The 22,502-nt window shown below is 47.7% G+C and overlaps 1 protein-coding gene across 1 annotated transcript in view; it reads left to right on the top strand.

The window, feature by feature from the left end:
* NHSL2 (NHS like 2) overlaps positions 1–20,782 on the top strand; it is a 53,574-nt gene extending 32,792 nt beyond the window's left edge. The window contains exons 2-5 of the mRNA XM_060001592.1: positions 6,349–8,676; positions 10,153–10,285; positions 11,127–11,472; positions 20,272–20,782. Of these exons, the coding sequence (XP_059857575.1) occupies positions 6,349–8,676; positions 10,153–10,285; positions 11,127–11,451 (2,786 nt within the window). The 3' untranslated portion in view covers positions 11,452–11,472; positions 20,272–20,782. The remainder of the gene's footprint in view (positions 1–6,348; positions 8,677–10,152; positions 10,286–11,126; positions 11,473–20,271) is intronic.
* Positions 20,783–22,502: the final 1,720 nt, after the last annotated feature.

The following is a 22,502-nucleotide window of genomic DNA, read 5'->3' as shown; positions in this document are numbered from 1 at the left end:
TGGAATCCCGGTGCCCAAAGACAAAAGAGGCATCTGCAGGGTCTCCCACTCTGGGCTTCACTCACTCTGCTCTTGCAATAACCTTGTCCACATATCTCCTGGGTCGCTCCTGCCTCACCAAAGTAAGCCCAATACACAGCACTCAGAGCTCACCTCATCCCCAATTCCCAACCCCATGTCTCTGAAGTATACTGATGAGCACCTTGTACACAAAGCTGGGTCCACACAGCCCAGAGAAACAGCCCAGCCATAATGCCTGAGCAGTCAGATTGCCTGCACCAGGCAGAATGAGAAAACCGAGACTTTGAAATCAGACAGAGTCAGAATCTAATTTGAATCCCACACCTAACTAGCTGTGTGACATTATGCAGATTACCCAACCTCTCTGAGCTTCAGATTAGTCAGTCATCTTTAAAATGGGGATTCCACTTCCCCACATGGCATGATTTTGTGAGAATTAAAAATAGGGTGTCCATAAACTGATTAGCAAGAGTATCTTGCAGCTGGAGAGACCCAGATAAGATGCAACATCTACTCCCAGTCTGTGTCCTTTGGAACATAGGCTGATTTAGACACAATATTAAAATTAATGTAAAAGAAAAAAACAGTTGTGGTCCCCGATAGGACCTTACAATGTGAAGAACGTACACATTGACCAGAGGCATTTATCCAGTGTAAGTGGCAATAGGATTAAAACTCAGTGCTATGAGAGAGACTACTGGGGTGCTACAAATATCTGGATGGCAGTTACAAGGGGCATGAATATGTCAGAATTCACTGAGCTGCACACTTAAGATTTGTGCACTTTAGGTAAGTTAGATCTCGAGAAAATAATACAAATAAAACCCCAGTGCTAGTCACAAGCTCCTTACACCCTCCAGGCACTCACTCTCCCATTCGGGCCTCTTTTCCAAGCCTAAAAGCCCTTACTCCCTCTTCCCCACTCCAATCCTTACACTTTCTTCCAAGTTCTATTCTTGCCGCATCGAAAAAGACCTTTAACACTAGTTCTGCACTTTGCATCATTCCCTCCCTAAGCACTCATACGAGGCCCTTTGTACCATCCAGCTCAAGAGGACTTGTATAGTTCCGAACTGATTTTTCTTTCATTTGTTCATTCATTTACTCATTCATCTACTAGTCCTAGGTATATGTTTTGTCCACCTAACCAGACTGGGCTTCTGAATGTAAAGGATCACATCTCTTACTACTCTCCGGTTTCCAGAAGCACCGGGCACAGGGCTGGATCCCCAAGAGGATATTTGCTGAGTGAACATTAAAAGTGAAAAGAGGTCTTATTAGCTGTCATTTATCCATACCAACAAAGGGTAACTTTTATGGAGAACAGAAAACTGCAGAGGGGCCACCCAACTGAACAACGGCCATGACCCCACCTCCCTGCCAGGGCAGTGGCAAGCTTAGAGAAGCAAGATTCTAAGGGACACCATGAGCCTTGTGTTCAGATAAGAGAGGAGCTGCTATGCAGAAAGGAAGAGTCAGTGTGCTCTGTGTTGCCACCATGGGCAGAATGAGGACACGTGGGTGGAAACCTAGGGGGAGGCCAATTTACCTCAAGATAAGGAAGAACATTCTTGACACGCCTGAAAGCCCCAACTGTCCTTGGATGGAATGAGCCACCTTGGGAGGAAGGCTTCTCCCCTCCTCTGCAGGCAGGTGTGTGTGGAGGCTGAAGAAACACCTGGAAGGGATGCTGAGGAAGCCGGAGCCCAGAATGGGATGTTGGACCAGAGAACCCTCGAGGCCCCTACTGACCCCAAGTTTCTATGATTCTTCAAATCTCTGTTCAAATGTGCAGAGTCCTGACTGTTCTTTAGTCTCACTTCCTTCACTCGTTGAATTCATCACTTAAATGAAACCCATTCAAATCTTCTGCATCCTTCTTATTCCGCAACGATGCCCCCGAACTTCTCCTTTCTCCTCCGCCACTACCTCCACCTTCCCTCTCCTTCCTGGACCTGATATGCCCCCCACAGTGGGACTAAGGTGCAGGGAACCGAGCCCTCAGAGGCTCAGGTAAGAGTTCTCAGCATCCAAGGGAGCATTCCATGTTGGACTTCCCAACGCAAATTTCTTTGTGCTTCACACAGGTCATGTCCCTGGTAGGGTTGCAGAAAACCTGAAGAGATGCAGGACTTCAAAGAGAGAATCTTGCAGCAGAGAGTAGCAAAAGGCGTCTGCATCCTGAGCCTCTTTCCTGAGTTGAGCACTTAAGGTGGGGGCCATGGAGACAAAGGCTTGGTCCCCGAACCAGCACAACTCAAATCCATTGACTCTCTTTTCTCCTCATAGGAAGTAGGCATTTTTCCATTCCCAAATGGCTCAGACGCCGGGAACTATCCTAAAGAAACAATGAAAGTCAGACCTGGCAGCTAGAGCAGGAGCCCCAAGCTCATGGTCCTTCCCTGGCCCACCGCTTGGCCGTGGCTCCCTAGAGTGTGTATCCACTGTGCTGTTTTTCAGAAGAATATGAGGAACAGTACTCGGAGGCCAGACTTCTGGGGCAGACCTTCCGCTCTGCTGATGAGGCCCCTGAGCCCACTCCCAGCCCAAGGCCCCAGTCTGCCAGGCGTCTGGAGTTTGTACTGATGGTGAGTTGCCTCCTCCCCCACCTGGGAGAGCCAGCATGCAGAGCTCGCCCCGCACCCATTGACGGGGAACCTGGAACTGCTTACATTACCCACTGGAAGCTGCTGCTCATCTCTGCTCACCAGCAGAGCCATCCTGAGGCCCTGCCGAGATGGGACCTGCATGGCAGGCGTCCGGCCTGGCAGCCTGTCCACACTTTCCTGCCTCCCAGATGAAGCCTCCAACCACCCTGCCTAGACAGCCATTCTGTGGGCACGGCTCGTCTCCAGTCGGGAGCACACCCTTCCCATCACCTTCTTTCCCAACAGCCCACAAAATGGCAGCTGAGCGAGGATGAGACTACCATGCAGGGTGTGAGGGCCCCTGAGGCCTCCCTGAGCCTGCCTACCACAGCCGACAAGCAAGCTGCCTGGAATAGTCCCTTCCCTCTGCCCGTCCTAGAGGAGAAGCGATGGCTTCAGCCTTGTCCCACGCACTCTGACATCGTGCCCATCAATGTCTCCGGTAGAGTTGTTTAGCATCGCCTCTGTTCGCTTCCCTCCATGCCAACTACAGATCATCCTCTCCAAATGCACTGGGTGCTGGGGGAGGGAGCGAGACTTTCTTTGCTACTGGCTCACCCTGCACTGTCAAGGTCATGGCTCTCGCCCGGGAACGGAGGCATGCTCTTTCTTCACTCTCTACTGGCCCTGCCACACTAACTGAGACCATTTGATGGCAAAGGAAACTCTCTTAACAGAAAACTCTAAAACCTTATGAATTCATGTGCTCTTTGGAGCATCTGTGGAAACTTAGAGTGTATGAGTTATGTTTGGTTTGGGGAAAGAAGACTTCTTGTGCCAGAAGCCGGGTTTGGAGCACACAGATAGGAGTTGCAGGGGAAGTGTGGGGTTCAGAGTGCTGGTGGTAAACGGGAGGATCAGTATATGTGCTGCCGAAGCGAGCACTAAACGGGAGGATCAGACCCAGAGTACAGACCAAGGGCCTTGTGGCACTTTGAGTCATCACTCAGTCTCCTAGTGAGGTGGGCCTCTTGCACTTGTGTGAGACCAAAGAGGGATCCAGTACTACCTTGAGATGGGGAAAATAATGTACGCAGCTCAGCTGGTTGTGTCTCTGGGGACATGTGGCACCCTGTACCATGCCCATTATTAATTCATTCTCCACACTTCACCGGCTGTAAGTGGAAGAGGAAGAGGGTCAGTCATTTCAGAAGGAGATAGGGCCAACGGCCTGATGAAATCAAGACCTCCTAACCCAAGGGGACCAGAGGCACCCTGTGAGCCAGTGCCAGCCCATGGTGTGCTGGAAAAAGTTGATGAAGATGTTGAGGACAGCTCTGGCCACAGGCGGTGACGCTCCCTGGATATGGGGTAATCCAGCGCCACTGGTGTCATCTCAGGAAATTAGAGACAGGAAATAGAGCCCAGAGCCTAGGGAGATGTACTAAGAGGTGTGAGGGCTGAGAGGAGAAACGCACAAAGTGATGGTGGGTGCTTTGTTTTTGAACTTCTACCTTGCTGTCAACGAGGCTGGCCCTGTGTTTTGCCCACAGAGCCACCTTCTGTGGAGGGGGGTACCTATGTGGCCATGGGGCTGAGAGGGGAGGGTTTGGTTAGGCAGCCGCTGAATGAGAGACAGTGCAGGGGAGCAGCAAACCTCACCCCACTGCCCCCGCCCTGCCCCTGCCCTAGCAATTCCATAGGAGCAAAGACTGAGCGGGTGCTTTGAGAAAAATAGATCTCAATCACCACGCAGGGGCGAACTTTGATCAAATGTGATCAGGTGCCTGGAGGGCAGACTATCAGACTGCTTCCTGGATAGTGGGGAGGGATGGCGCAGCTTCTTGGAGACACTGTCTTCATCGGCCTGAATAAAGGCTTTGATCTGAGAAGAGATTGCAATCAAGCAATATCTAGTCTCAACATGTCTCTCCACTCCAGTGGTTCTCACCCCGGGCTGTACATCTGAACAATCAATCACCTGGGGAGTTTGAGAAAATGCTTCTACTTGGGCCCTATTCCCAGAGTATTAAGTGTTCTGAGGTGGGGTCTAGTTATTAGAGTTTGAAAAGCTGCCCAGTTTATTTCGATATGTAGCCAGGGTTGAAAACCATGGCTCTCGGCCACCTAAGACTCACAGGTGACCCCGGGTGGACCTCTGAAAGCTAGCATGCGTGCTTTGGAGCTGCGGGTGCCCGGGGCCAAGTTGGGAGGGATGGGGAAGAAGGGTCGCCTGCCTGGATGCTATTCATGCTCATCGCTACTCCCATCATCCCTTCTCTCAACCTCAGGCCAGTTTCTGCCATACTGTAAACAGAAACCAGGATGCACCCAAGTGTCTTTATTTTGGCTACAGGGCAGCAGTTTGATAAACATGCAAGTTTGCGACACTCGTTGTTTAACACAGAGACAGCCGTGAACCCCAAGTCCACCCTGAGGCGGAGGCGGACCATTATTGGATTCTCTAACTATTCCCAGCGAGACCAAGGTGACCCCACCATAGCTGATCCCCCAAACCCTTCCCCTTGCTCACTCTCACCATTTCTGCAACCCAAGTGGTATTGCTGTGACAGGGAACAGGAATGATTGGGGGGGGAGGGACTTTGGATGTCCTGAAAAAAGCCAATATAGTAATTAAGGATAACCAAGGACCTTTTGTCAAGGGCAGCAACCAAATATGGAGAGCAGGTCTGCCAGGCTAATAAATTCGTTATGTATATATTTCCCATTATAAGTGGAATATAACTATGTATCTCGAATTTAGGCAGATAGATGCCTAAGAGGGGGAATCATCGCTAAAAGTGCCATCTTCACAAAACCATCACTGCCATTAAATGAAGGCCATCCAAAGAGCACAGACCAGAGAGATATGGATACAAATTCTGGCCTCTCCACTTACTAACTGTGAGGCCTTAGCCAAGTTCCCTAACCTCTCTGAGCCTCAGCTTCTTCATCTGTAAATTGGGGATGATGATTCCAACCCGGTGGAATGTTCCTGAGGATCAGAGTTATTGTATGTAATTTTCCTACCATGTGCCTGGTACATAGTATGTGTTCAGCAAATGGTGGCTGTTATTATAAATTATCATAAGAGTAGTCGTCATCGTTGTCATCATCATCATCATCATCATCATCATATAACATCATCATGATATAATAATTGTTGTGTATATGAGAAAATCTTTGGGGATTTTCAACATCTGAATCGTTTCCTCACATCTGTAGGTTATTCTCACTTTTTCCTATTGCCAAGTTAAAAAGTGACAGGTGTCAAAAATGCAACCAGACTCTGAACTTTCCAGCTGTGGCATACTCCCAATGCACTGCTGGAGCTGAAGTTCACACTGCTGTCCTTTATCAGTTCGAAAGCCTCTGCTCTCATCTCAGAGGAGGTGAACGCTGAGGTCTGTGGTCGTTTCATGAGCCTGGGGTGAAAGCCTGGAAAAAACCCATGGTAGTCCCACGTGCCACTTCAGCTCTGAAAGGCATATTCAAAGCTGGAAAGTCTTTGGAAGCCATCTGGACAATTCAAGGGCACCCTGTGACTCACTGTGTGGTGATGGGCAAGGACCCAATGTCCCCAGTATCCTCATCTATGGAAAGGAAGAACCAAGGAATTCTGACCAAGCTGTTGGCAAATGCTTCTTGGCAAAACTTTGGTGCTCCCGTCTCTTTAGTGACAGCTGCTGCTGGGGGATCCCTGGCTGCACCACTAACATTCTGTGTTTACCTCCCCTAGGTCACAGCAACAGCCCCACAGGCAGTGTGGCCTGCTCTACCACCTCAGACATCAAGCCCAGCCATTCAGTTCCGGGAGGTGTTCACGGAAGAGTTGCCATCAGTCAGGAAGCTCAGTTACCAAATCTCACCTCGCCAGTATTGAGAAATCCTTCTAGTGATCCGGAAGAACCTCTCCAGGCACGTGGTGGCACAAAAGTCCCTGGCATGGAGAGCATGGGCATGGTGTACAGTGTCCCCAGTTCTTGCAATGGACCAACAGAATCAACGTTCTCCCCTTCCTGGAAGGGAGATGCTTTTACCTACGTGACTCCAAGTGCCACTGCTCAGAGCAGTCAAGACAATGAAAATGGAAAAAGTCCTTCCTCTGGGAATTCTTGGATCTCTCTGCACACATTGCCACCTCTGGTTCCTAAGGAGGCTGCTACCTTCTTTGTCACTCGTGATACCCCAGCAGGATGCAGTGGGTCTGCTGGCTACTCTGAGCATTCTACTCAACGAAGGCACGTATCAGAACGACCCTCCAAGACTGGCCTCCTGACTGGTGATACCTCAAGGCTGGAGACAGGCCCAGGTGGGGCCAGCAGGTTCCGGGAGCGGTCACTGTCTGTACCCACAGACACAGGCACCACGGATGTGGACTATGACGAGGAGCAGAAGGCCAGTGAAGCCTGTGCCCTGCCTTATGCCAGTACAAGCTCTGAGGGCAGTAACAGTGCCGACAACATTGCCTCCCTTAGCGCCCAACAGGAGGCCCAGCAAAGAAGGCAGAGGTCCAAGAGCATCTCACTCAAGAAGGCCAAGAAGAAGCCTTCCCCACCGACTCGCAGTGTCTCACTGGTCAAAGATGAACCAGTCCTCTTGCCAGACGGTGGGTCAGCGCTACCCAAGGACCAGAGGCCCAGGAGCCTTTGCCTCTCCTTGGAACACCAAGGACATCACTCATCCCACCCAGATACTCAGGGTCACCCAGCTGTGCCAACCTTCAAAGACCCAGAAGGTACACAATTCGCCCACCACTGGTATCTTACTGACTGGAAGTCTGGTGACACCTACCAATCCTTGTCCAGCTCCAGCACTGCCACTGGCACCACAGTCATTGAGTGCACCCAAGTTCAGGGCAGCTCAGAGTCTCTTGCCTCCCCTTCCACCTCCAGAGCCACAACGCCTTCCCAGCTTTCCATCGAGGTGGAGGCCAGGGAGGTATCCTCCCCAGGAAGGCCCACTGGGCTGATGTCACCCTCCAGTGGATACTCCAGCCAGTCAGAGACACCAACACCCACTGTCTCCATGTCCTTGACCCTGGGCCACTTGCCCCCTCCAAGTGGCAGTGTCCGGGTGCGTCCAGTGGTACCTGAGAGGAAGTCATCACTACCCCCAACATCACCAGTGGAGAAAATGTCCAAGTCACGGCTATCGTTTGACCTACCGTTGACCTCTTCAACCAACCTGGACCTGTCTGGGATGAGTATCTCCATCCGAAGCAAAACCAAGGTGAGCCGGCATCACTCGGATACAAATTTTGGGGCCAAGCTGGCCCAGAAGACTAGCCCCAACCAGCCAATCATGCCCATGGTTACTCAGTCTGACTTACGTTCTGTTCGCCTGAGGTCAGTCAGCAAGTCTGAACCGGAAGATGATATTGAGAGCCCTGACTATGCTGAGGAGTCAGGAGCTGAAGTCTTCACCTTGCCAGAGAGAAAGGCAAAACCTCCCATAGCCGAGAAGCCCCCACTGGCCCGAAGGCCTCCAAGCTTGGTCCACAAGCCACCGTCTGTCCCCGAGGAGTACCCACTAACTTCGCCTACCTTGGCTATGACCCCCAAGACCTCAATTCAACATATGAGGCCACTCCCTCAAGATATATACACGGTGGTGCGGAAACCAAAGTCCTCCAGCTTCCCTGAGGGCAGAACCCTGGGGGAGTCAACAGCACCCTCATCTCTTGTTTTCACGCCTTTTTCCAGTTCCTCTGGTGCTTTCTTCTCAGGAACACAGCAACCTCCCCAGGGAAGTACGGAGTATGAGGGCCCCAAGGGGAGAGCCCTACCTGAAAGAATTAGCCTCCAGAGCCAAGAAGAAGCTGAGAAAAAGAAAGGCAAGATTCCACCTCCTGTACCAAAAAAGCCCAGCGTGCTGTACCTGCCTCTCACCTCACCTGCAACTCAAATGGAGGCCTACACGGCTGAACCAAGGCTGCCTCTCAGCCCCATCATCACCCTGGAGGAAGATGCCAAGTGTCTACCAACTAGCGACCACCTGCCATCGGCGGGTACAAGGACAACCTCCACGCCACAGGCTGACAGTGAAAGGGAGGCAAGCCCTCTGGGTTAGTAAAGTGTCTGCTGGCTTTTCCTTTCAATCCCAGGAGAGGTGAGGGTGAGGACAGAGTGCCAGGGGCAGAAGCAAATGCCCCCAGATAATGATCCTGATCCCAGGGTGACCAAATCAGTAGGGTACACCTCTTGAGGGTTTGAGTTACTCTAAATCCGTCTCACTGCCCTTGGGATCGGGACCAACCCAGGGGTGGATCTCCAAGGCCCAGCCTGGGCCAGACTACTCTGAAACCGCCAGTGCTGAGCGAATGAAATCAAACTAGGTCTTAGCACCCTAGGACCTTAGGAGCTTATCTTCCTCCTGAGGCAGGCATCTCCTGCCCTAGGCACTGTCTCTCCACGTCACCGTATGGCACTTTTCACCAGCCACAATGAATTTAGCTTCATGCGCGGGACTCAGTACCCTCCCATCCTGAGTTTCAAGCGCTATGGCAGGCTGGAAGGCTTCAAGCAGTGGAATATGTTACCAGCAGCAGCTTCTCTTAGTGTTTTCTAGAGGAAAGGGGGCTCATTTTCTTGGATGGTTTGAGCCTTGCTCTTCCTGGAACCTTAAGACCAGGCTAGAAAATGTTTCTCATCCTTTTGGGGGGTTTTCTTGTCTCTCTTTGTTTTAATTGTGGTAAAATACATATAACGTAAAATTTACCATCTTAACCATTTTTAAGTGTACAGTTCAGTAGGTGTTAAGCACATTCACAATGTTGTGCAACTATCACTACCATCCATCTCCAGAACTCTCTTCATCTTGCAAAACTGAAGTCTGTACCCAGTCAACGATAACTCCCCATCACCCTCTCCCCCCAGCCCCTGGCAACCACTCTTCTACTTTCTGTCTCTATGAATTTGACTCCTCTAGGGACCTCATATAAGTGGAATCATACAGTATTTGTCTTTTGGTGACTGGCTTATTTCACTTAGCATAATGTCCTCTAGGTTCATCCATGTTTCTCATCCTTTTTGAAACCCTTAACACCAAACATCAAAATCTATGGCCTTCCTTAAGCTGATTTGGACTTTCACCGTAAGTTAAATCATTGCAACTAAAACAAGCAAACAAATCAAAGCCACAGGTAATTTTAGAACCTGCTTCCTCAAACTCCACAGGCTCCCTCTGAGATTCAGATAGGTCCCACTCCCACCCACTGGTTGAGTCATTGCTTTAGATTGCTCTCAGCTCCTTGAGCTTTAAAAATGATGCATTTAAAACGAGAGAATGCTCAGGCAACCTGTTGTAATGGAAAAGGCACGAGAGAACAGGGACCCAGGCTGATCTTCATCACTCCCCTCCATGGTTTGTTGGCCAAATCACTAACCTTAGGAACATTTTGTTCCCCTGCAAAATGGAGACAGCAAGTCTCTGCCCTGCTGCCCTCCTGGAGCTGCTTTGAACATCACATGAAATACATATGAGAATGTGCTTTGTCCTAACAATTGTGGTCAAAGTCATTCCTTCTGGTTCTTATGCCTAGGGAGCTCGATGGAACCAAGAACCGAAGAAAAAAGTGTAATCAGTGATAAAACAGCCGAATGGATTGCGGAAGATGATGATGATGTGTTTGTGGCTTCACGAACAACTGAAGATTTATTTACTGTGATCCACAGGTCTGGACCAATTTCCTAAATTCCTATTATAATTGCCTTTCCTTCTTATACCAGAAGAAAAACTGCTACCTCTAAGCAGAATGCTTAGAATGGAAACTGGAGACTAAGTTCAGATACCCACGTAGTGAACCCAGTCCAGGGCCTCACCACCTCCAATTCATTGACATCTTTGGGTGAAATGGAAGAGAGGCAGGCGGGGAAGGGAGGACCAGGTGCAGAGTGAGAGGCCCCTCGTCTCCTAGCAACCCCAGGGCCTATTGTGGCTCCATCTGCTTTCTCACAGCTCTGCCTAGAGTCAGAGACATTTAACCCTTCACAGAATTCCTTGTACCAAAAAATCTCATCAAGAAGTGAAGTGGGGCACCAGGCCGAGCATCAAAGCAGGAGCTTAGGCAAAGGGGGACCAGACGGGGACCCAGTTATTGGACAGAAGCACAAAGCACGGGCTTCATGATGAGGAAATGGGGAAGAGCCCAGTTATTGGAGTTGGAGCACCAGTTCAGAACAGGATCAGCTCATGGGCTGTCTTGATTCAGAGTCATTGAGCTACTAGCTTTGACTCCTTAAATTCTTCCTTGGTACCAGAACCTGGGCAGGACTGAGCCTGCAGGCATAGGCCAAGTGACTCTAGCTGTGGGCATTGAAAGGAATGTAGGGACAGGGGGCCAGACAAGGGACTCTGAGGACTTAGTGGAGAGAAAGAAAGCTGGTAAGTACGACTGCTCACAAGGCTGTTGCATAGAAGTTCCCAGATTGTGTCACTGGCATTCGTGAAGTTATATGAAGCATTAGGAAATGTCTGCCGCACAAATTCACTCAAAGTAAACTTTCTCTCATTTAGGTCCAAAAGAAAGCTGCTTGGCTGGAAGGAGCCTGGTGAGGCCTTTGCTGGTGGCAGCAGACCAACCTCCCACTCACCAATAAGGAACACGGCTGAGTCTCCTATCAGTGAGTTGGCTGCCTCTGCAGGGTCAAGCGGCAGTGCCAGCCTAGATGCTGGCAGAAATGATGATTTCAAGGCCTTGCTACAGAAGAAGGGAAGCAAGGCAACTCCAAGGTCCCGCCCCTCAGCAGCAGAACTGCTGAAGACCACTAACCCACTGGCTCGGCGAATTATTGCACAATTTTCAAAAGACTACGAAACCCCTGATAACCCCAGTACCTAAGCCCTGGGTTCACCAAGCAAGGTTGAGTTACTAAGTTTGAGTAGAAAAGGGGGAAGAGAAAAAGGGTTTTTAAAAGGAACCATGGAAATAACAAGAGAGCCTGCATTTCTTTTACATTAACTCACACTCTGGACAACAGGAGAGAGGCCACATCCAGAACTAAAATCATCAGGCACTTTAATCATCTTCAGACATTTTATGTTCTCATACTTACAATCTTGCCATTACTAACTACCGATTTTCTCCTTATTTCCCCCAAGTGGTATGCACTCAGAAGAAATTCTCAGATGCAAGGGCACATATGCCATCTTTTAAATCAATGACCAGGCTGCTCCATCCCTGGCTCCTATCACTGAGGGGCACAGTGAGAGAGCAGATTGGGGGCTGCCAAACCCAGGGGACACAGGGTGCCATTGCTGATTATTCACTTTCCCAGCAAGGCCCTGATGGCCCTGCATGGAGAAACAGAAGGACCCTGATGCCTCTTCAGCCACAGTATAATTCTCCGCCACAAGAGGTTTGCAGGTGTGCACTTGTTTCGGCATGAGGTTGATTGGATGGCTTTTGTCGTGCAAAATATGAATGTGACTCTGTCCTGAACTTCACACCTTTTTCAGTTTGATTGTCTACACGGAGATCAGGGTGATGAGTTTTAGTAAACATATAGACCCCCCCTCCCCACCACCCTTTGCTAGAAAAGGTCAGGACTGGGTTGCTTTGGATGAACCAAGCTTGGCCAACAAACAAGGCAGCCGTTTGTTCACTCAGATCTATCCAAGGTAACTCACACGTGCGCCTTGAGATCCTTCAAATGTCTGCCAACAACGGTAGCTAGTGTCTGTGACCAGCTCATGCTGCATTCGAAGAACTCTCGCTTCATTTGCTTATAGTATTCATTACAGGAAGTCTTTAGCTGAAGGAATAGCATCCTCAAAGTCCCAAGGAGGAGAGAAAGTAAGTGTAACTTGCCCACCACCATTCACTTCAGATTGTGGTTTGTGGTTGGTTTGGTCTTGTTTAAAGGGAATCTTCCTCTGTTTCCAAACCGAGAACGTATAGACTAAAAGGATAGATCCAAAATCTGAAAGGCAGCCTTGCAAGTTGCTATGGCCCATAACCCAAAAAAAGGGCTACTTTTTGCCATTTACTTTCTGCTGTTTGACCAATTTTCAATTAACCTTCTGGGGGAGAATGTAAGGACTGGGGTAAATGGGATACTGGATGCTGACAGAGTCCCAGGACAGTCATTGTGACCCCTTCTCCCCACCCCCTGCCAAAGCTTATAGACACTAACTTTCCTTGTCAGTTCAATTTTCTAAGCAAAGCAAGAGCCGTGATTCATTTGATTTTCATATGTCTGGTTTCTGGGAGGTTGGGGGGGAAAAATAGCACTGAACAAAGAAAACTGGCTGACTAATAATGGAGGATTAATTGTCCACCATTCCCAAGAGGGAAAAAGGAAAGTCAAATGAAATTGTAGCCTGCTTCACAAAGAGAGTCCCCTGACCTCTTCCTCCTTCACCCCCCACCCAACAGATTCATTGGTCAACCTCTTGGAGGATGTGGAAACTGCTCCCAGAGACAAGCAGATCTTGATTTTGGCAGGTCTCAATAAGAAGCAAGCTCTTTAGCCCAACCGCCCACACAGCGGAAGAGCAGCTGGAAAACCACACTGAGTGCTGAGGGGACTTGGGCCTCTCAAATAGAACCCCTAGGCCTGGGCCCTTGGTCGGTACAGTTCTGAATTCTAGACTTCTGAGTACAGGTCAGGCCCAGCGGCTCCCCCTGATTTAGACAGAAGCCACCTCAAATAATAGACAGTTCTTGAAAGCCCAGTTGCTTTTGAAAGTGAACCAACTATTTAGTTCAAGGGTCCTGACCAAATTTCAGAGGTTTTGCCTGAAATAAAATAAGATTCATTCCTGGCCTTAATTTATATATGAATGCCACACACTTGTCTGCCCTGGACTCAGAATCCCAAAGGATGGAAACATTTTCCTCTGTGGGGAAATGAAGGAGTGTTTGTGCTTTGGCCTAACAAAAGTGAAAGGCTGCCGGGGCCCTCTACTCCAGAACCATTATGAGCTCTGAAGCAGAGTATGAGGCTCACACAGTATAGGACTTGTTACTTCCGCTAACTTTTCTGGAAGCTTCTTGTTTGGTACTTCTAGTGGGTTTTGCCTCTCCCCTCACCTTGCCACCTCTGGTGGTTTTCCAGAAAGATTCTAAAGCTGAATATCCAGACACCTTGACGTCTTTCAATTACCTTGAGTCTTGCTTTCCCCTGCAATACTCCGTATGCCTGGAATTTTTTAGAAGGTCTTCTGCATCTTCACTATGGCCCTCCAATGCCCAGTGGTGTTGCCATTAGCATAAGAGGATTCGGGGCAGAGATGATGTGGTCAGAGGTAACACTGAGGACTGGTAATATTCATTTAATATTTTGCAACAGGTGGACCTAGTCCCAAACAAACAACCAAATTGTAGAATTTCTACCAATCTCTGATTAACATAATACCAGACAACTCTCCTAGTCCTCACACTCAACATCTCGCCTCCCCTTGGGTATCACAGCACCAACTCTGTCTTCCACCCAGGCACAAGCCACAGTGTCTGCTGCCTCGTGCACCTACTCTGCCAAGGCTGGAGAAGAGAGGCTGAAAGCCCCTTCCAGGAGGCCTTTCAGAGAAGTGACTGTTGCCGCTATTACTAGTGTGAAGAGTGATTACAATTTTTGAAGGTGGAATACAGAAGGGATACAGGTGAAATGAAGTTGGCCCCAGGAAGTCAGGTTCCAATTCAAGTTGTTTCTGTCCCTTTGTTTCCTCTGATTCTAACCAATAGCAGCAGGTGGCTCTACTGGACTGACTTCTGCCTAGGCAGGAGTAGATGCAGTCGTCCCCAGGGGAGGAGGTTAATCGGTAGCTAAGAGCACTTTGCCCTTGGTGGGTGTTCATTATGTATTTGTGGTTCAAACATTGAGGGTAGGGAGCAAGTCGTTCTCAGCACAACAGGAAGCTTCGCTGCTGTCTCCTGTCCTTTGCCTGTCTCAGTCTCTCACCTGGGCCTCCCACATGGCCCCAACTTGCCCCTCAGTCCCTATTTCTTTGAACTGCATCCCTAGCCGACAGCTCACCCTTTAAGGACGCAAGACCGCAGGCAGCAAAATAGCTTGCATTAGCTTACTGACCACAGATCGACCAGTTGATCTGGAATCATTACTTTGAATGTTCAGAGACAGAGGAGAGTCTGCAAGGCTCTCACAACAAGCACGTCACCGGACACCCATTTTAACTCTCCGACAACGTGGGTCAGATGGTGATCCCGCTGGACCCATCAGTCTGAGCAGATATGTCCACGCCACCTGCCCTCTTCCTCATCAACAAACTACTTATTAAAAAAACAAGTTCACAGTCAGTGCTCTGTTCCTCCAGAGAACCTTCCATTATCATCAAGTCTGTAACAATGGCCAGGCTTCACTTTAATATGATTTGCCAGGGCCAGGACTAGAGTGGGGTGAGTGAGGTGCCTGGGGTGCAAAATTTAAGGAGGCACCCACTCTCAGGGCCATGTTAGTGCCTTACCCTCGTCCCGGCCTTGCGATTTGCACTCTATAAAGTAATATTGGTTTATCTTCTTTCTATGGACGTGTATGGTTCTTCCGATTTCGGGGGGTAACTCCCCATCTGTTGCACCAAATGTTTTCTTGCCATCTATTTTTCCATTGCTCTAAACCTTTGTATGCCTACACATCAAAGACTCTTCAATATTATCAGAAAACATGGCCGATTTCTAAGTAACCTACTCCAAGTGGCAAGTTAGCACCCATTTCAATAGGGATGCTGACAGGGACAGCCCTTCAGCAAAATAGTGAATGAGTTGGAGGTCTGTCATTGGGATCCTCCGTCTCCTCTGTCTGCTCCATTCCCCCCGACCTTGCTTCTTAGCACCAACTCTGAGTGCGTCCTCGTTTGTCCTCCTCCTTGCTAAGGAAAGCATGCTCTCAGGAAAGGGATAAATTCCTTTACTTTGAGATTATAAGGCTTAATAATACCTCTTTGGAGGGTCACTTGCATTTTAACAGGGAAAAAGCCTTAAGCCAAAGGAATGACGTTCTACTTGTAGAATTTTAGGCATCAATCAGTTGCAGACGTGTATTTTTCACCATGGAAAGGTCAAATTCCCTGATGACTAACTCCCGAATATAGAAAAAACCTTAATCTCCTGGAACTAAGTAAATTGCTGATGGTCGATTAAATTCTCCTGATTCTCAGTGCTGTTCAGTATGGTTACTACCAAGGGACTCTCAGAAATGGCTACTAAAGCCACTGAGAAGGCCCAGATAATTATTATACCTTAACATTTTTACACAAATGGAATTAATACTACTTATTATTTGAGTAAAGAACACAAGGATTTAAAGAGTTTGTGAAAATGTGTCCTGTCTATGAAAGGTGAAACTGTCCAATCAGTGTCAGATCAATGTCAGCTGTCTGGTATCTCTGGTACCAGATTATTAAACTTCCTCGAGGCGCAAATTTACTGCATGCAGCCTCGGCTGCCCCCCAACGCTTATCTGTGTTTCGTGCTACTACTTCCCCTTGGTGTGAGAATGAGACCAGATCTATTCCAGAGCACCCAGTCCCTCCAAAGCCTTTGCGTGTATTTCAGCTGTACTTGACTAAACTATTTGGGATTTAAACGGATGACTAGGAAAGAGGTACAAAAGAGCTACATTTGTCAAAGGGCAGCAAAAATGATGAGGATTTTAACAAGGATATGAAATAAACAAATTTTTGAATACTCTGAAATATTTGTAGAGGAATACAGTAGGAAATGGTTATAGGCACACATTTAAGGCACTTTTAATAAGTTTAACAAAACAAGAAATTTGCTTAAGTAATGGGTTATGTGAAATAGGTATCTACTTTTGCTCAGTAAAGCCCAAAACCTAGGCCAGTGGTTCTCAAAGCGTGGTCCCAGGACCAGCAGCAGCATCCCTATAGTGTGTGTGTGTGTGTGTGTGTGTGTGTATGTATATGTGTGTGTGTGTGTGTGTGTGTGTGTGTGTGTGTGTGTGTGTGTTCCAGTGACGTTACTTCTTCAAGCCCCCGAGTCACTGTAGCCACGACTCTCCAAACGATTCCAGCCTTTCCCATCTTTTCTACTCTCGTTACATTATGTGATCAGTCTCTGGCCATGTGATTTATATTGTCATGTTGCTCGGATACATTTTTATTTGCTGTTAAGAAATTATCAGAATCAATTACTTGCTCAACCTGCAAAACCTTTGATTTGACTTAGCCAGCACATCTGGCCAGTTTTTGGTTTAAAAACAATTTTGTAATTCACAAATAGGAAAGAGGAAAATGTGTTACATTCATTTGGTATTGCCAACCCTTAAATGTCTGTCTTTCCTGTGGTGGCTGTTGTCTAGGAGGGCTCTGGCAGAAATAGATTTGATTTTAAGATTTTGCATATTTGTGGAATTTGATATCAACAAATCTGTAAACAAAATCTGAACTGGAACAACCAGTTAACTCCTCTCTAATTCCAAGCTTTATGAAAATGTATTCCTTATGTGGTGTTGAGCTCTTTTTAATGTTCAATTTTATAAAATGTTCTGCATGCAAACGCAGCATCGTGCTCATTGTACAAGTCACCTGACACTCATCTCCTCCTCCATATGTGTGATGGTGAAGAAACAGCAACATGTATGTTCTTACCTCTCCTGAATCAATTGTAAATTAGAAATCTTTTCATTAATTTTTAAATGAGATATATTTACTCTGGCTAGTAGTTAAAATTTTATTCTTTTTATTATATTTCATTGCTACTTTTTTCTACTGACTCCAGAGCTTACTTTGGGGACTATTTCTTATTTCTAGATTGCTGTATTGATCTTATTTCTATATTTATCTGTAGTCATGGAATGTTAGAGCTGAAAGAGACCAACCTCTCCTTTTACAGAGGAGGAAACTGAGGCCCAGAAAGTCAAAAAACTTACACAAGGGCTTCCCTGGTGGCACAGTGGTTGGGAGTCTGCCTGCCGATGCAGGGGACGCGGGTTCGTGCCCCGGTCCAGGAAGATCCCACATGCAGCAGAGCGGCTGGGCCCGTGAGCCATGGCCGCTGAGCCTGCGCGTCCGGAGCCTGTGCTCCGCAGCAGGAGAGGCCACAGCAGTGAGAGGCCCGCGTACCACAAAAACAAAAAAAAAAAAACAAAAAAAACCACAAACTTACACAAGATCACACAGTGGCAGGGCCCAGCCTCAATCCCAGTTCTCCTGCCTCTGGGCCCAGTGTTTTTTCATCCAAAGCACTGCATTTATGGAAGAGCCACAGCTGGCTTCTACTTTTATGACACATGAATTTCCCAGGTATTTCAGCGAGCAATATATATGCTTTAAGGAAAATGTTCGAGTTCTTTAGCTGATGAATCCAAAGACAAATCTGACTTTCAGTTTAGAAACTTTCATTTCCCTCCAATTTCAATGTATGTGCCCTACTCTATACAGTGGATGCTTTCCCTAAAAGTTATTTGAAAAATGAATTTTTATAGATTAAATTTCATTTTTTTAGTAGAGAAGTTTCCTATGGAAGGGAGTCTTCTGGTGACTTCTTTTGAAAAATGAAAAATCCTCTTGTCAATGTCCCCTAATGCCTCTACTTTTTTTTTTTCAGTGTGAACTTTTGTAAGTGGCATTTATTTAAATTAGGGCAAACCAATGTAGGCTTTCCTAGAATGTACTTTATCCTCCCCTTCTTAAACTTTACAAGATAGTTTCAGACTGTTAGGTGTTCGTGAGATACTTAGTTGTATTCTAGAAACTTCTTGATATTTTAACAATCCCTGGGCTCAAACTCTATCTCAATCTTATCAAACGATAACCAAATTTCCTAATCAGTACTGAGCTCTGCATGCAGTTTCATTTCCAGAACATTCTTTGCCTAATGCTCCTTAGTATGACTCTCTCTTTAGCTATTCTCAGGCTTCCTTCCATAGCTCCTGTGTACCTCATTAGTCTGGTTTAGTAGAGTTGCAGGCAGTGCTCGTCAGATGGAGTGGTATTTCCAATTATCCCATTGTTCCAGTCCTTCTCCTGGACCTCCCCTGGTTTCCCTTTACAGGAACGCTCAAGAGATTGGTGGGATTTTCCTCATCATCTAGACCAAGGTTTGACAAAGTTTTTCTATAAAGGACCAGAAAGTAACTCTTTTAGGCTTTGTGGGCCACAGATGGTCTCTGTAGCATGGTCTTCTTCTTTGTTACTGTTTGCTTGCTTGCTTGACAACACTTCAAAAATGTAAATACTATTCTTAGCTCTTGGGCCATACGAAGCTGCAGATTGGATTTTGCCTGCTTGTCATAGTTTGCTGACCCCTGGGACGGGCATTTCTGTGACCCACATGATGACTGAGTTGTGTGCTGGGTGATGTGGCTCACTGCCCTCCCATCTCCCGAGCTATCAGGCCGGCCTGTGCAGAGGGGAGTGGAAAGGGGCTGCATTTGCCAACTAGTACTCTCCGATAGATGGACTCTCTCACCTGTCTCTGTCTCTGTGTCTCACTCTCTAACTACCTCGGTGTAGAAACCCTCATTCTTTTCTTTAGATCTCCTGTACTGGTTATCCAATGTGCCTCTGCTTCCTCGAGTGTGGGGTGAGCTGGCAGGAAAGAATGGATATCTGAGGTTTCTTATTTCGTTTGTCCCAAACTGTGGTCGGGGATCCCTGCCCTGGATCATCTGTCCCACTCTGTCCTATACTGCCATCATGTGTTCAGGGCCATCTCTGGAAAGTCTGGTGGCCCAGGCCATGAAATTCCAGTTCAGTCTATTATTTCCTAGGAGAATCACTAGCTCTCTTGGTTACAATGGCTGGTTTTAAAACCCAAAATGTCCATGTGTCCATTTTAATGTGATTCGGACCTGTTCTAGACTCAGCCCCAGCAATGAAATCAATGAGGTATGGAAGGTGTTTTGTGCCCACAGTTTTTCCCCGCCTTAACCCCCTGCCTCCTAGACCCCCAGCCTTGGGGATCAGCTCCTTGGGATGCCCCATGCAGCACCACAGCCAGCGGTCATTCAGCACACCACCACCTCCTGTTCTCTGAACCCCTAAGAGGGTTCCTTAAAGCTTCTTCACATCTCTCTCATCTCACTCCCATCTCTACCTTTCATGCTACTTGGGGGTGTAAAGCTCAGTTTCACATTTTCACATTTGCTCGTATAAATATTGGGGGATACGGCTGAATGACAAGGTGTGTGCCTGTGTGTGTATGCGTGGTTTCTCCACCTGGACTATGAAGGTCCCATTTACTCGTGTATCTCACACACACACACACACACACACACACACACACACACACACACACACACACCATCCAGTTCTGTCATCAATTCTCTGGTCCAGTTCCAGGTCTGATGGGGCTGGTCAAGGAGGAGGGATGGTGGGGCTCCTGAGGCATTTCCCTTTTCTTGTCTCTTGAAACCTTCTTTCCACTGGCTTGTGCTGGCTTCTCCCTGGAAGCCATTTGAAGAAACTCCTCTGGGGCAATTCTGGACAGACCAACATACAAAGAGCTAGGACTTTAATTCCATATGAACTCTGTCACTTAAGACATACCTCTCAGGCTGCAGGATTTTTTAAAATCTAAGAACATTGTTTCTTGGGACCTTTAGTTTGCTTTCTGTCATTTGAGCCCAGGGATTTACCCACTTACTGAAATCTAGATTTTAAAAACTCAAGACACGAGTAACTTTAGGATTTCCTTATTTGAAAGCATCCATGAAACAGTTTCTTTCTGCCTTTTGTTTAGGATTTCCAGCCTTAAGAAGGAAACCAGGCTTGCACCTTGGACTCTAAAACAGCAAAAGTACCACACTTGCCAAAAGCAAAATGAGGAAGGAGGATTGGCTAGGCCTACTCTGCATAGTCAGGAGAAGGACTTTTGTTATGTTAGCGCTCACCATTCAATGCTTACTGAATGCCAACGGTGCACTCAAGAAAAATAAGGGAGACAGGAATTTGCAGACCGAGATCCTAAACTGGAAGGCAGAGATAAGGCAATTCCCTCAATTGATGAGAATGTGTCCCTGGATAAAAATATCAAGAAGCAGCAAGAGAGATTGTCATCCCGGTCTTTTTAGAATTCCAACACAAAATGGAAGGGAGCCCTCTGTGGGGTGATATTACAAAGGGTTTTTCTTGTCTTTCTTTCTTTTTCTTTTTTTTCTTTAAAAGAAAAAGCATTCCTTACTGGCTTGCTACCAGCAATTGAACTGTATTCTTTATATAGCTAGAGCTGTTTGTGTCTTCTTAAAATAAACTTTTTCTGTTAAAATCATTTTGTTTCACCCTCTGATTCTCATTGTAGCAATGATGACTTTATCCAGACACTAAGCCCAGTTTGTGAGTATGTTTTCCAGACCACACAAGTGTGGGACCCACAAACATGAGCTTTGATTCTCACAAACCCCTGAGAGCCCAAAACAGATATGCGGGACACAGTGTCTTGCAGAAACCTGGCCCACCGAGCTGTGAACCTAAGTTATAGGGGCAGGGAATATGTCTTTGAGGACTTTGTCTCAGGGATTCTAGTTCAACTGCTCCTAGAAGCAACAAGGGGCCTCAGACAGGCACAGCTCTGGTGAAGTAGGCACCGGTCACCAGGCTCCTAAGGATAGGAGGTTGCCATAGCAACTGTGCTCAGGGCATGCACTCCCTCTTTGTTCTCTGGCTCAATGAAGCCACCCAGCAGGGAAGACCAGAGTGAGTCAGGGCTGGGAGCAAAAAACACAGACCAGATGTGGCCCAGATCACTTCCATCCCTCAAGAAGGGTATGGTCCCACCATGCAGGTGGTGACAGCTATATTCAAGGGTCAAGTTCCATCCAAAAGGAGCTTTGTTCTCTGGTGCCAACTGGCTCAGGCCTCTAAGGCTGAGGCCCTTGCAGCCAGTATCCTTGTCTCCCCAGGCCCCGTGCTAGCTCACGTCCCCTGACACCACTGGGCTGATCTTTCAAAAAGACACCCCAGAGCCTGAAACAACCTAGAAAGCTTACAAGGGGAGGGAGAGGGGCCAGGGCTACTCTCAGACAATAGCAGGTGTCAAGACTTAAGACCAAGATCAGAGAAGGAGACTGGCTCGAGGTGGGCCTCACAGCAAGCAGTACCTCGGTGAGACCCTGTGGTTCAGGGGCTGGTGTTGACCCCGGCAGGGTCTGGGCCTGCTTGTGCCCCCCCACCATGAGCTGGGGGAGCTTTGAGGGATTGACCCACACTGACCAAACTCACAAAAGGCATGTCAAAGCCAGGGGCCGGTATATCAACCAAAGAGAGAGTACACCTTTAAAGCACAGGTCCTAAACAGGAGGCCTGCAAACTGAACTGAGTTCTCATACATTGCCAGGAGTACACAATGCTGGTTTTTAATTTTTCAAAATGTAGATGGGGCACAAACTCTCCACTTTACCTAGTTCCCCACCACTCCCTGTTATATGAAGCCCAACCAGCTTCATTCATTTATATCATGTGCCAGGCTCCTGAAGGCATTTGAGCCTTGTTGCGGGTTGGGTTCCCTGGGAAGCAGACTCGGGAATGGAGTTTGGTGCACGGGATGTTTATTAGGAAATGTCCGAGGGATCGACATCTGTGGGAGAGAAGGGAAGGAAATAAGCTTAGGCTGAAGAAGGAAAAGGCAGCAACGCAGGTGCCACAAAGCCTCAGCTGACTCAACAGAGAGCTCAGGCACTAACGTGACCCATCAGAGTTGTCCCGCATGGGCCCTGCTTCAGTCAGTCCCTGGGTGAGGTGGCTCTCTGCAGCAGAGGCAATCTCCGAAGGAGTTGACAGCTAAAGACGGTTCTCGGCTGACAGCACTCCGAGCAGCTGGGGCAATATCTGCCCTTGAAGGGGGATCTGGGCAACACAGTTTTGTGTCCATTACAGGTGTCTTTCTCCCAAGCACAGCACAAGTTAAACACTTACAAATTCTTATTTTCTGGTTCCTACTCCTTACCTCAGAAAGATTACAGTTTGTTTGATGAG

Source organism: Delphinus delphis, chromosome X (assembly GCF_949987515.2).
Source record: "Delphinus delphis chromosome X, mDelDel1.2, whole genome shotgun sequence".
NCBI classification, from domain to species: domain Eukaryota; kingdom Metazoa; phylum Chordata; class Mammalia; order Artiodactyla; family Delphinidae; genus Delphinus; species Delphinus delphis.
The sequence above is the reverse complement of the archived record's forward strand: the minus strand, read 5'-3'. Positions and strand labels throughout refer to the sequence as shown.